This window comes from Serinus canaria, chromosome 4 (assembly GCF_022539315.1).
Source record: "Serinus canaria isolate serCan28SL12 chromosome 4, serCan2020, whole genome shotgun sequence".
NCBI classification, from domain to species: Eukaryota; Metazoa; Chordata; class Aves; order Passeriformes; family Fringillidae; genus Serinus; species Serinus canaria.
This window is the reverse complement of record NC_066317.1, coordinates 14,935,617-14,949,183: the sequence shown is the minus strand read 5'-3', so window position 1 is coordinate 14,949,183 and position 13,567 is coordinate 14,935,617. Positions and strand designations below refer to the sequence as shown.

Below are 13,567 nucleotides of genomic sequence, written 5' to 3'. Positions count from 1 at the left end.
AATGTGACCTAATTGTGGCCTTCCACTACCTAAGGAAGCCTACAAAAAAGAAGAACAGAGACATTTTACAAGGGCATGTAATGATAGGACAAGGGGAAATGGCCTTAAACTAAGGTTTAGATTAGATGTTAGCAAGAAATTCTTTACTGTGAGGGTGTAGATTTTCCAATTTCTTTTCCATAGTGGAATTTAAACGAAGAATCACGAAAAAGGTTGTAAGTGCAGGAGAGGTTTTCACACATATGTAACACTCAAGGCTTCCATCAGCTCCTAGGCCCTCTGTACTTGAGTTCCCCTGAGGAAAGCTCTGTACTTCATCAACTTCCTGCCTTCCATAGAGCTGTTGCCACATTGTTTCACATGGCTTTTCCTCTGCTTCAGAGAGTAAAGTCAGACTGACAGAATTGAAAATACAGGGCCTCTTTAAGGTACCCTTGCCTAATTGAGCCCTTCTGGGGCAAGAAAATGTTCCTTCATAGATTTGTTTCTGAACACTCAGACACAAAAGAAAAAATATCTTTTATATGTACCACAGCATAAAAAACATGTTTTGTTTTCCTCTATAGAAGAGATGCTTATTTCTCTTAAAATACTACTTCATAACAAGGTAAGATAAAAATGCTTAACAATCTTATAGTGTGTGGGCCAAAATAATCATCCAGTGTTCTACCAGCTCTAATGTGGGCCTCCCTATTTGTATACACACACCTCATATGCATAACAGGCTATTTCAATACTTGCACTTTTCATGACTGCACAGTAAGCTCTGCTCTGATGTCTTACCATTCCACAGTATCAAAGGGCAGGTAAATTCTAATCCTGTTTATAATTTCCACAGTTTGAAGCATATATTAGTTATTTCCATAAACCCATGCATGATGAAAAGGTCATATCACCTACAGTGATGATGATATTGGCAGGGAACAGTGATGTTACACCATTTAATTTGCCTTCTTTTTTGTAAAGATGAGTTCATATGAACATCTCAGCTGGGGATTCACAAAATATCCTCTGCTGGAAGGTGGAAATTTGCACAGAGTACAAATGGAAATAACATTTTTTCTCAAATTTGATTCCTACCCATGGCAAGGCTTAATAAGTAACCAATACCAGTGGAGCATTCTACTCCCCTGCTTTGCAGATTTCCACCACCAGTAAACTTTAGATGTACAGAACAGTGCATCTGTGTGCATTCTGATGAAACAAATCTATACTCAGCCAGCATTAACAGCAAGATAACTATCAAAATGAACAACTGGTGTGATTATTGTGCTTACAGAACATCCTAGAGACAGACAGGAAAGATAGAAATTCTATAAAACTAAAGTTTACTCAGTCTTTTCTTAGCATCAAGAGTAGTTTGCAGAAAGCAGTCTGACTATTTTTAATTGACATCCTGAACCCAAGGAATAATCAGGGGTCAGAAATGCCTCTTTTCTTGAATGTAACATAGAACACAGAGGAATGGTTTCTACCCAAAGTACCTGAGGCTTAGTCAGGAATCTAATGGAGTAACAACTCCTTTAGAGTTGTCTCACCTTCAGTGGAAAGCAGTTTAAAATGCACCATAGAGGTGTTTGAATAGAGACTCACAAGAAATCACATTTTCTTGGTTGATTACCTTGCAGCAGCCCTATGATGAGCCAGCATGTCCTCACTCCTCAGGATCTAAGTCTATTCCACATTCAGAAAACTGGTAAAGATTGCTCAGTGCTGGATTTCAGAAAATGCCTGGTTAAGTCCAACCTCTTCACTACAGTCACTGGACACCAGAGTAGTAAAGGCATTACACTGGGGTCACTTCCTAAACTACCTCTTGGAAAAGCCTCCCAGCTTGGGCATTCCTCCAGTTGGTAATTCCCCTCTCCAGTGCAGAATCTCTTCAAACAGTGAAGAAGGAGCCCTGTCCGTGGTGCTCAGCCACAACTCCATGCCACCAGGGAGGTTGCTGTGCTTGCACCTGGTTACAGAACACCAGGCAAGGCCAAAAGGGATAGAAGAAAACTGAAAACAAACCAGACAGCAGTCCAAAGGAAAAGCAAACAAACAAACAAAAAACTCCAACAAAAACCTAAAACAAAGGCCTCATACTTTTGGCAACAAAGGTGTATTAAGAGTAAAGGGCTTTCACCTGAGTCTATGTAAAAATCCTACTTTATAGACTGACAGCAGATACAACGTGTGTATATATATTATAAATGGATTGAGATTATACCCTGAAATATCGCCTGCACTTAGCATCAAAACACTTAATCTCCTTACAGCAAAAAATCTAAATGTTTTGGAGAGGTAAAATGCAATAAACAGGTGAGCATCACTTGACAAGACCAGAGATCTCTCACAGACAGCATTTCACTCATATCCTTTGCAGCGAGTTATTTTCATACAATGAAAAAGTGTAATAACTTAAATCATATCCTGAGGAGTCTGGATGATGTCCCAAAAATGCCTCTACAGACTATCTGGTCCATCCAGACTGTTTGTACCATCATGTGGGAAACCTCCATGACTGCAAATGAGAAAATATTTGCTCTCCAAGCTTGACAGCTGTGATACAATGGCACTTAAATGCCATGAGAGAAGGCTGGGTGCACACACCTTAACTGCAGTGAGCAAGGGAATAATCCTGCCGGATTTCAAGGGCTGTTCTGTTCTCACTCTTATAATGGGGTACAAACAAGGGGGAAGAAACCTTTTATTCTGAAAATAAATTCATTTTAGGTTCCAAACAAGATATGCCTACATACTAGAATACAAACTAAAGCTGATCTTATATTTGTTACAAAGTTTAGCTCAACAGCATATTGCATTGTGTTGAAAATTAGACCATTAGGAAAGAAAACACATTCATTACACACTATGAGCTGGGCAAGCATCCATGGAAAAATATAAAATGCTTTAGCCTGATTTTCCACCCACTTAATCAGTACTGAAGCCAATGGAATCACTCTATAATTAAGCAGATTTCTGTAAAGAGCTCATAACAGTTCACACTGCTTTAATAACCTCCCCATGTGTCAGAGAAGCTGAAGAAAGTTTCAAGACTGAAGGAAGATTCAAGAAACAGTATCAAGCAGTTTAGAAAATAAGAAAATTGATAGCAACATGTAACATCATGGTGATGACAGTCACAAGCATTTTACAGCATCAGAATATTGTATCTCATTAATAAGAAGCGTGACCATATCTTATCCTCAGTTTGGAAGTAAAAAAAGCACAGGAGCATGTGGTATGCATAAGAATTACTTTGTCATGCATCATATTATAGTCACATTCATATATACCATAAAAAATGCTAGTAACTTGTTTCATATAGAAGCACCATTTTTAACTACATACATTATGCATAGAATCCCGTGTTTGGCAAGAAAAGAGCTAAAGAAATACTGCCTGAGACACTGGAAAAAACTAATACACTTGTTATACATTTTATTGCTTTACAGATCTTTAATACATTAATCACACACATACCCTCAAGAGCAGGAGTTTACCACTGTATGGAAAACTTAAGTTAAGCAGCGAGATGTACAGTGCTGTACTAAGCATGACTACAAAAAGGACAATAATCATTTAGTTATTGAAAGGGCAGATAAAAGTGCAAAAATCAAAGTGATCATTAAGGACAACAATGACATCTAGTGGATACTCGGGAAACTGACCCACAGCCTAACAGGTGAAAGGATCCAGCTGCCCTTCCTCAGATACTGCGCAGCTCCCAAATTGCTACAATAAAATTTAGGAAGATGGAAAGAATTTACAGCTGATGAAAGTCAAAATAATGTGATGATTTATTTATTCCAAAAGAATATTTAAATAATTAAAGAAAAATAAAATATGTTAAGAGCCTTCCATTTAATATTTAGGATAAAAGTGTAAATCAAAACTTGAGAGAACATCACAAATCATTGAAAGGATATAGATAAATACATAATGCTAACAGATCTCAGCTACACTGTTTTCTACTCCCACAGCATCTACAGCTTTGTACTTACAACTTCCTCTTGGGACTTTGGTTTTCAGTCCCAACAATACAAAGTGAAAAAAAATAAAAACCCCAGAAGTAAAACTTCAAGACACCATTTAGCACCACCCTTTTCTCATCATACCAATCCTTCTGTTATTGAAATACTTGCCATATAAGGCTGCTAAGTTCAACCTTCCTATAATACCAGCCAGTAACTGCTGAGCTCCAGAGAAGAGGAATTTGAAACATGAGGCTACTCTGACTAAGAATGAACAAAGATACCTGCTTATAAGTAACCCGATTAGTTTCCAAGGTGGATGTCTACCAAGATCATGGATTATTGCAAATCTGCTTTTACTGTTAACCAAAAGGTAGGCAAAAACTAAGCACTTAAAGCAATTCACGTCTTATCACAGTTCTGACTAGAAGCATCACCATTAAAAATACTATACTTTAATACTTTAATAAATAAAACACTAACAAAACACTACAACTCCGTCTCATTTAAAATTTTAAAATGATCTGAAGAACAGAAAATTGGATTTTGCTTCATATTGTTAAAATTTTTCCATCTCAATAACTGTCAAGTATTAAAAAGAAAAAAAAATAGAAACAATACTCAAAAGTAAAACTTAATTTATGAACATATTCAATTATAATGATATTTGGTAAAAAGAGTCTGATAAAAAATAACAGAAACCAATCTACTAAATTTACAAGATAAAAGCTAAAAGCAAATATTAAAATAAACCCAGCCATTTTCCCCTTCAACACAATGCCATATTTTACCTCCAAAAACCACTTTATTACATCAGATGTCCTAACAAGAGAGAACTGTTTTAAGACAGAATGCAAAGCATCATTGACCTACCCGGATTTCCTGGAGATTATGAAAATTATTTCCTACTCTGACAGAGATCTTGCTTGGAGTGTAACTTTCATCAGATTTGTAGTCTGCATAAATACATAAGGTCTTCACTGTTGTTTTTCTTCTGCAAGAAGCAACACAAGCTATGTAAGCATCATAAAGAAAAATAATCAGGATGAGCTTGTTGCTAGATTGCAATAACTAAGGATTTAGGTGTTCTGAAAATGAATATAAGTGTGCCTAGTGATTTATAAGAAACTTGCTGTTGAAGAAATAGGTGATTTTCCACATTACATTATGCACTCAGTTGATTTTCACCATTCTCCTTTGCTTGCCTTCAGAAAGATCAGTATACCAAAAAACAACAGATGCCAAATAAACACTTGTACATAACGAAGCTTAAGTTAGGCTTTTCAAATATGGGCTCTCTTATTAGACCAAGGCCTTCTCAAGAAAGTAAATTAAAAAGGGGGACAAACATCTCAAGTTTGGTTAAAGAAAACGTACTGAAAGTATCTTATGCAGGACGGAATAAAAAAAGGTTTCTCAAACTCATTTGTTAGGTTACATAGGAGCCATCTACCCGCTAAATGACACTCAAAGACACAAAATCAGGACATAAGTCACCTTACATGAGTAAATGTGATGCTGTCACAACTGATATACCATTACACATCCATTTTCATTGCTTATTTAGACATTTAGTGATCATAACATTTGAAAATCTCATTTTTAGAAATGCTATCTGACTTCTTACCAGTTGGGTAAGAGAACCCAGGAGTTCTTGCACTTCCAGAATTCCTATCTTACTGAATGGTACAAAGCACCCTAACCCACAGGGAGTATATTTCCATACCTAAATTGGATGTTCACCAAATGAGGCTGTGATCCATCTGACTGCCAGTAAGTTTCTAGATTATCATCTCGTAACTGGTCCACTCCAAACCCTAAGAAAATATGATAATCTTGAACATCCCATTTCTGTGATGCAAATGTAGCTCTTCTTCAGCTGTTACAAATTAATGTTTCCCAAGCTATAACATATTAGAAAATACATCTAGATATCCAAGGTGCACCTATGTTTTTCCGACACAAAAGTGGAATAGGTGAATCTGCAGAGGTTCAATACTGTTGAGGTCTGTGGGGTGCGAATCCATGTCAACATGTCCTGGAATTTCAAGTGGTTAAGTAGTAATTCATATTGGTTGCCAAAGCAATAATTAACAGTTAGACTTCTCCACATCTTCTGTAACTTAACTTCTGAACTAAAGAAAAACCATTAGCAGAGACCATTCACTACAAAATTTTAGCCAAATGTAACATTTTCTTTTCAAGTCATGTCCTGAAATATTTTTCAGGTACTTTTTTTCAAGTACTACCTAGAACAGGCAATAGATGGCAAAACCAGTATTCCTAAAGGTTAATGCCATCATATTTGAAGAAGCAATTCCAGCTTTGTATTTTCTATTCCCTAATCCTTTTACTAATCACATCCTTTTATTGATTGTCCACACTAGCTACAGTTCCAATATAGCAGCTGAAGTTTAAACTGCAATAAAAAAGATCCTTCAGCCTGTTTAAGCAACAAGACCACGAGACATTTTTTCTCCAATATTCCAGGATTTCAGACCATAGTCATTCAGCCTGAGCAAAATATTGTGACATAAAGGGATCACTAACCCTAGGCTGCAGCAAGACAGCTGATCAATTCCCAATAAATATTTCTGAAATAGCAACTCAACCACCCCAAAGGGAAAGAACACAGATTTTCAGATACTCTGAGCAGGTATCACTAACTGCCCCTCAGGACCACAGGTTCATTTTACTTGCAGGGATTTAGGGCCACCCTCTAACAGCTAAGCCCACACAAAGTTACAAAGTTCAGGCAGAACATTTAGGTCTCCCAGCTGCATGGTCATCCTCAGTTAAAAATGGAAGACACCCAGACAACATGTCAAAGCACAGAAACAATTTCACTGTGCTGGGTGTGATTCTGCTTACATGGCTTAGTTTGTTCACCATGTAAATGAAAAAAAAATTAATATAAAATATGTAAGTGTAGCCTCTCTCCCGCGGCCACGGGGCTGTGCGGGTGCCCGGCTAGGGTGCCCCAGCCCGGCTGAAGATGCCACACGAAGTGCCACTCCTGGATTCCGTCCGGAACCCTGGGCAGTGGTTACCGTCTGTGGCATGGGTGGCACAGGCGGGATCTCGGCTACGAGGTACCAAAGCAAAGGAAGGAGGAGGGACACCTGTATAAGTACCAAGGATCTTTTAATCTTCTTTTCCGGTGGATTCAGGGACAGGCGACAAAGACAGGGTACCGGGGAGACGCTGATAAAGGGAGTGGGTGTGATAGGAGGAGACACAAAGCTTACCAATAACAAGGACCCAGGGAGGAGCATGGGTTACAGCTAAGCAACTGAGGATCACACAGGGGAGGGGAAAAAACCCAGGGGCAAATCATACATCGAATTAAGGAATGACTGACACAGAGAATTCTCAAGAGAAGGGGGGAGGTTACCATGACAGGCAGGGGAGGGGGGGCAGCTCCAATAGGGAGAAACCATTGTGAGGGAAGTACCTGGGGGGAACCGAGGACCGAACCATTATTGAGTTACAAAAGGAATAACTGATTCTAAAAACACACAATGCCACATGTAAGAGTTCTGTTTGGTTCAAATCAGATAGTTCCTCATAGAAGGATTTCTGATACAGTTATAACTTTCATATTGTATCACATATAGAGAAGGCCAACATTATTTGTAGTAACTACAGGCTACAACACAGCAGTTTTACTGTTGTGCATGTCTTCCTCCCAAAATATAAATGTACATTCAACTTTTTACATCACTGTTGTGATTTACCTGGCTTACAGGATGAAAGAGACCAAACTGCTTGTGAGCCTATTTCTCTAACAGTACCAGTCCTCTCTAACTGCTTTGGATCAGCACCAGGTGGGGTCTTGTTTGGGGTGGTCATTTCTAGTGAGAGAAAACAAGGGAGTTAGTTGGCATATTTTTAGCTTGATGGGAAAATTAAAGGATTTTGTTTGTTCACATAGTCAGTTTAATTCTTTGGCCTCACACTTTTTTAACAGCCTACAGAATCTGTAGTTAATACATATACACACATACATTTTTGCATGTCTGTTGAACATTTCATTTATATATATAAAGTAATATGTATAAATATATAGAATATATATGTACAATATATGTAAGAGGCTCCATATATGTGTAAATTTTGTGTCCTTAAGAACTCAATACATGCCTGCAACATTCATGAGACATACTTTACTTGTGTCATTCTAATTTATACATATAGAGTTAGGGTTTCAGAATTTGGTTTTTACAGGCTAGCAGTAAACTTCATTCTCTCCCACAGATACACTTAAAAGTTCTGAATTTGTAGATTAAGAGAAACTAGAGCAAGAGATACTTCTCCTCCAAAAAAGGAAATGGGAGTTTAAACAAATTGTATAATTTGTAGCAATTGGTTACAGCCACATTTATTCACAGACCATTTCCTGAACTTAACAACTTCATCTGGAATCCTTACCTTGTGACTTGCATTGTTCAGGTAATCACACTCAGCCTCAGCACCCAGACATCACCACATATACTACAACTTAATTAAGCTGGGTTTTGTAAAGTACAGAGCACTTGACTATTTCCTAGGAAGTAGCTTAAAACATTTTTTAAAAAATTCCAAAGAAACATAAGTTCCATGAAAAGAGCTACATGAAAGCCTAAAATTGAACATAGAGAACTAGAGAGTCAGAAAATTAGAGCTGACCTCCCATCCTTTGCTTACATGCATGACATCACATCATGCTCTGCTAATCTCAGAAAGTCTTCCAGTGCCTCTTCCAGATAGCAAAAAAGGGACTGAGTTGGGTTGGGACCCACAAGACCCACGCCTTACCCACAACAGAACTGATACCAGGCAGAGACAACATTTTCTATGTACCAGTGAATCTGCAGCTAGAGGAAATCTGAATTCTCTAGTGCACCAAACACTTTCTATTGGCCCTTGAGTATTTTCTTTTAATTTTGCAAACATAAGGCTTGACACAGATATTTTACCTGCTTTCTCATATACAAGACTTCAGTCCTAACTACCATAAACAAAATCTGATTAAATAAATGCATGTGTAGAAAAATCTAAATATTGACTACAGCAAGTGTCACAAAAGGCTTCAGACAAAATCAAACACCATCCTCTCAGAAGAGATGTTGGATACTACACAGCTAATCCTACAGATGTCATATACATATTCACGGACATACTAATTCGAATGCCATCTAAATAAAAAAAAAATTGGAAACAAAATTTTAAAACATTTTGTTCACAGCTACTTGGAAAACAAACATTTTTCACAAAATGGTTTGGAATGGTGGAAGTGACCTTCAAAAAATCAATGAGCCCACCCCCCATGCTGCACCAAAATTCAAACTATGATTATTAAGCATTGAGGAGACTGTTATCCTGGATTTGTGAATTTTAAAGCTCAAATGACCTTCTAATCCAACCTCTGAGCAATTTTTTTTTACTTTTGTGACAGTGAACTAAGAGAGGTTGAGTTGGATTCATTTTAATTCTCAAATTTACCCAGACACCAAATATACTTCTCTTCCAATCTCTAAAAATATGCATAGAAATTTCAACTTTCCAAAGTAAAGCTTAATTGTTCACTTGTAATTCAGGTGATCACATCTCAAAAACATCATAAAAAACATCTTTTGAATATTATCACCAGCAAGACTTGGCACTCTTTTGACTTAAAGAGAAAATGAATTAAAAACTCCAAATCCCAACCTTAAGACACAAAGACTATGCAAACATCCCATCAAAACAAGGTAAATCACAGAAATTACATTGCTCAATCAGATTACATCACAAACTTGATTATATATGCTTTTAGAAAAAAATTACTGGAATTTTCAAAGTATGCAGAATACCCTAAGATAAAGATGTTGAGCTTTTTTACAAGCTTCAGCACACAGAGCAAAGTTCTAAAGAGCTTAATAATGCAAGAACTGTATTGCTCTGGTTCTCAAAAATTGGAGCATTACATTTTGGGGGTCTGAAATACACAGCAAGAAACACCATTCCAGTTCCCTGTGGTTTTAAACTGAGCGTATTTCTTTTTATCTAACAGTAAAAGATTCTCAACCCCCAAAATTTCAAGTCCAAACCACTGCTAGCAAATAAATCAGCCATATATTGTGTACTAGGGATGAAAAAGACTGAAAATTTTCAATGGTTGAACTAAATGAGTCAGATTTCCATGAGGGAAGTTCTGCTCAAGAACAATACATTCTGGACAGAATGTAGCTCCCCAATACTCAGAACTTTAAAACCTGAAAGCTGACAGAAGTACTGAGGAAAAATAATGTAGCAACAGGCCAGGTCACTCTAGCAACACTCCTGGACATTTTACTAGCAGAAGTAAAAGTACCTCATTTTAAATGAGACATAAATACTTAGCTCTAAAAGGAATTTAAGTCACCTAATAAAATTTTTCTTTATTTTTTTAGGCTGTGTAAAAACAGGTAATTTATTTAGAAGGCCTTCTCCTAGATGTGCTGAAAAATGGAAAGACACACTGCACCTTTAAGCATTGGCTGGAAACATTCCATTCAGTTATTCCAGAAGATCATTAACAGGCTGCTGTTTCCTTATTAACAGCACAAAAATAAGAATGTCTTCACTACATAATCAAGGCCACACTTTCATTTTTCCATTTTCCCCTCTGTGTTTTGCACATCCTTTGCTCAATATAAAGCAGCAGCTTTTTCCCCCTTCTAGAACTCTTTATCCCTCAATCCCTCATCTTTCTCACAGAAGTTCTTTCTTTTCCAGAAAACATTCCAGCCCTGTAACAGCCAATTGAAGATGTTTTAGCAAGCACAGTTTACTAAGAGAGGGAAATGGATTTAAATGGTTGGACTTCCTTCTGGAATGGTTGGTCTGCCTTCTCCAACCACCAGCCAGGTTGTTCTCAGGGTACCAGCAGGAGACACCTTCAGGAGCTTGAAAGCAAACCCTTGTGTAAGCACACAACACTCCCAAGAGGAGATACTGAAGGATTCATCATGGGCCTTTCCTACTAAAGCTTCCTAAAAATCCAGGCTCAAGGAAACTTGCAGACTCCAAAGCAGTTTTCCCCTATTAAAGCTTGCAATTCCACCATGCTGTATGCACAGAACTATTTAAATACACACCTGTAAGGGCCCTTGAGAGACCTGACTGTGCCTGAGAGATGTCAGTCCAGACATTTACTTCTCCAGCAAGAGATCTGTTGACACCCAGCTTCAGGTTTCATCAACCTAAAAGCTAAAGATTTTACTTTAGCATCCAAATCAAGTATCACCACCTAAAACCAAGCATCTCTTGATCTACAAAGAACTCAAAGATTTTTTAATCACTGGCCTTCAGCAACCCTTCTATGGATGTGAAGGCACTCATCAAATTTGATCTTAGTTTCCTCTTTTCTAGAACGTCTATGCCTTTCAAGTTCCCCTCATAAAGTTTAATAAACCTAATATTCTTGCAGAATCTAACTATCCAGCACTGTTGTTTTAAAAAATAACCAGACCATTTTAGCTAAGGCCCTTTATCATCAGAGTAATCACTTCCCTTGTCTTTATATTTACCCATACTTGTTAACGTGACAAAGCAACACCTGGGTAGTTGAAACAACATAATTCTCAATTAATATTGGTTTTACTGTGCATTATAGTGCTCAAATGCAGTATAAGTGCCCAGTATTTTTTAGGATACTGTTTGCTGTTCATTGACACCCTTTCCATTAACCAGGACTTGGATTTTTTTATTCCTGTGTTCTCTTCCTCCCCCAGTTCCTGTGAACTGAGCTTGGTTACACTGATTCCAACCTGCAACCAAGCTTTTCAAGGTGGCTTTTAATTCCAACCCTTAGCTGTACAGTGCTTGCAATTCTTTTGACTTTGTATTCCACATTCCAGGGAACATTGAAAATACACTCAAAACTGAACTCTGCAGGAGACTGTTTCATGACTCCACAGTTTAAAAGTGAGTCATTTACAAGTCAGATTCAAAAGCTCTTAAAAAAAGATCTTCAAAAAGAATTATTTTCAGAGCATCCTTCAGTAGCTTGAACAATGGCAGAAATCCTATAAAACTCAAGGCAGACTCCTCATATTTCCCCCTTATTAAGTGCATTGTCTACTGAAAAAAAAAAAAAAGTTTAATCAGACTACTCTCAACAAGCCACACTAGAATATTTCCTTTGTGCATGCTGATTTTAATTGTCCTCTACTTACTGACAAATTCCCTTCCCAAACCTCCTCCTCAGAATCATTCAGGAGATCAGAGATAATCTGGCTTTTCTCTCTTTTTTTATTCTTTTAAGAAGTAGTACTTTGATTGCATTCCAATCATACAATTTTATTCAATTTTAGCAAATATCTGACTACAGCCTTTCCAGGAAAACTGAACAAAGGCTGCACTGACTACTTCAGCACTTTTATAACATCCATAAGACTGTTTTTCTTGTTCTTAACAGAAGAGAATTTCATATCTAAGATTCCCTGATTTTCTTAACTGCACTACTCATTTTACTACTCATTTACAAGCTCTTGTCCCTGCTCTCATTTTCTTTGGCTGGACCCTTGCCCTTCTAAGGCCTTTAAAGATCTCAAGATATATCTGAAAACCAGCCTCTCACAATGCTTCCTATTTTTTTTAATTAGATGGAAGATTAAACATTAAATATTAAAATTACTAATGCTTAAATTAATATTTAATAATGATAGCAAGTGTTCAGCAGCACCCATTTTAACTAGCTCACCCACACATTTGATCCCTAGATTATTCTCTCAATCCAACTTTAATAAACTTAGTATTTTTACCCTGCCTCCAGTGCATAGCTTTAAGCCTATTCATGAAAATTACCAGACTTTCATTGTCAAAAAAAATTCATTAAAAGAAAAGATAATTAAAAGAATTCTATTAGCAGTTTTATACATATATTTCTAATCAATCTTAAAAAAAAAAAAAATATGTTTTTGTGAAAGCCCAGACTTTCCAAAGTTACTTGGTAAGGCTACAAGATGTTCCTTAAAGGAGGCAAGCACATCTTTACAAGCAGTGTACAGTATAAATATTGGGTGGAAGCTGTCGCGAAAACCAAGAGCGACCAGAGGATGAAGCCGCTTTGAAAAACCAACCGGTAGCCATCCCCCCACGACTTGTTTGTAGGGCTTTCAACCAATATGAATTATATTAGTTATAATTGTAACAATTACGAATAAACATAATGAAAAGTAACCAGGTTTACAACACTATACCGGGGCCGTGGCCCCCAGGCCTACAAACCGCTTTGATATCGGAAATAAAGCAGCAGCACCTACTCACGGCACGGGCCCCGCGGATCCCCAGCCCGGCTCCGCTCCCCGGCCGCGGGGGCGACGCGAGAGCCCCGCACGCACGGCAAGAGGCACCCAGCTGGGCAGCCCCCACAGCGGGCGCGAACACGCCGCCTCAGCCAGCTCAGCTGGCTGGACCTTCCTCTTCCTCCTCCTCCTCCTCCTCTCACGGCCCCGGTAGTGCCGCAGCTCCCACCTTTCCCACCTGATCCCGCCGGGAGCCGCCACAGCCGCCGCAGCGGAGGCACCGCAGTGCGCGCGCGCCGCCCCGCCCGCTCCCCCTCAGGCGCCGGGGCCGCCCCTCACACGACGCCATGGGCG

The 13,567-nt window shown here is 38.2% G+C and overlaps 1 protein-coding gene across 11 annotated transcripts in view; it reads right to left on the bottom strand.

The window, feature by feature from the left end:
• ANAPC10 (anaphase promoting complex subunit 10) overlaps positions 1-13,567 on the bottom strand; it is a 32,915-nt gene that overhangs the window by 18,833 nt on the left and 515 nt on the right. The window contains exons 1-5 of one of the 11 annotated variants that reach the window (XM_018926904.2): positions 13,452-13,520; positions 11,063-11,174; positions 7,700-7,816; positions 5,689-5,779; positions 4,836-4,956 (exon numbers count right to left, since the gene is read on the bottom strand). In XM_018926904.2, coding sequence (XP_018782449.1) covers positions 4,836-4,956; positions 5,689-5,779; positions 7,700-7,814 — 327 coding nt within the window. In that variant the 5' untranslated portion in view covers positions 7,815-7,816; positions 11,063-11,174; positions 13,452-13,520. The other 10 variants (XM_018926903.2, XM_018926908.3, XM_018926907.3 and 7 more) reach the window with 10 other exon arrangements.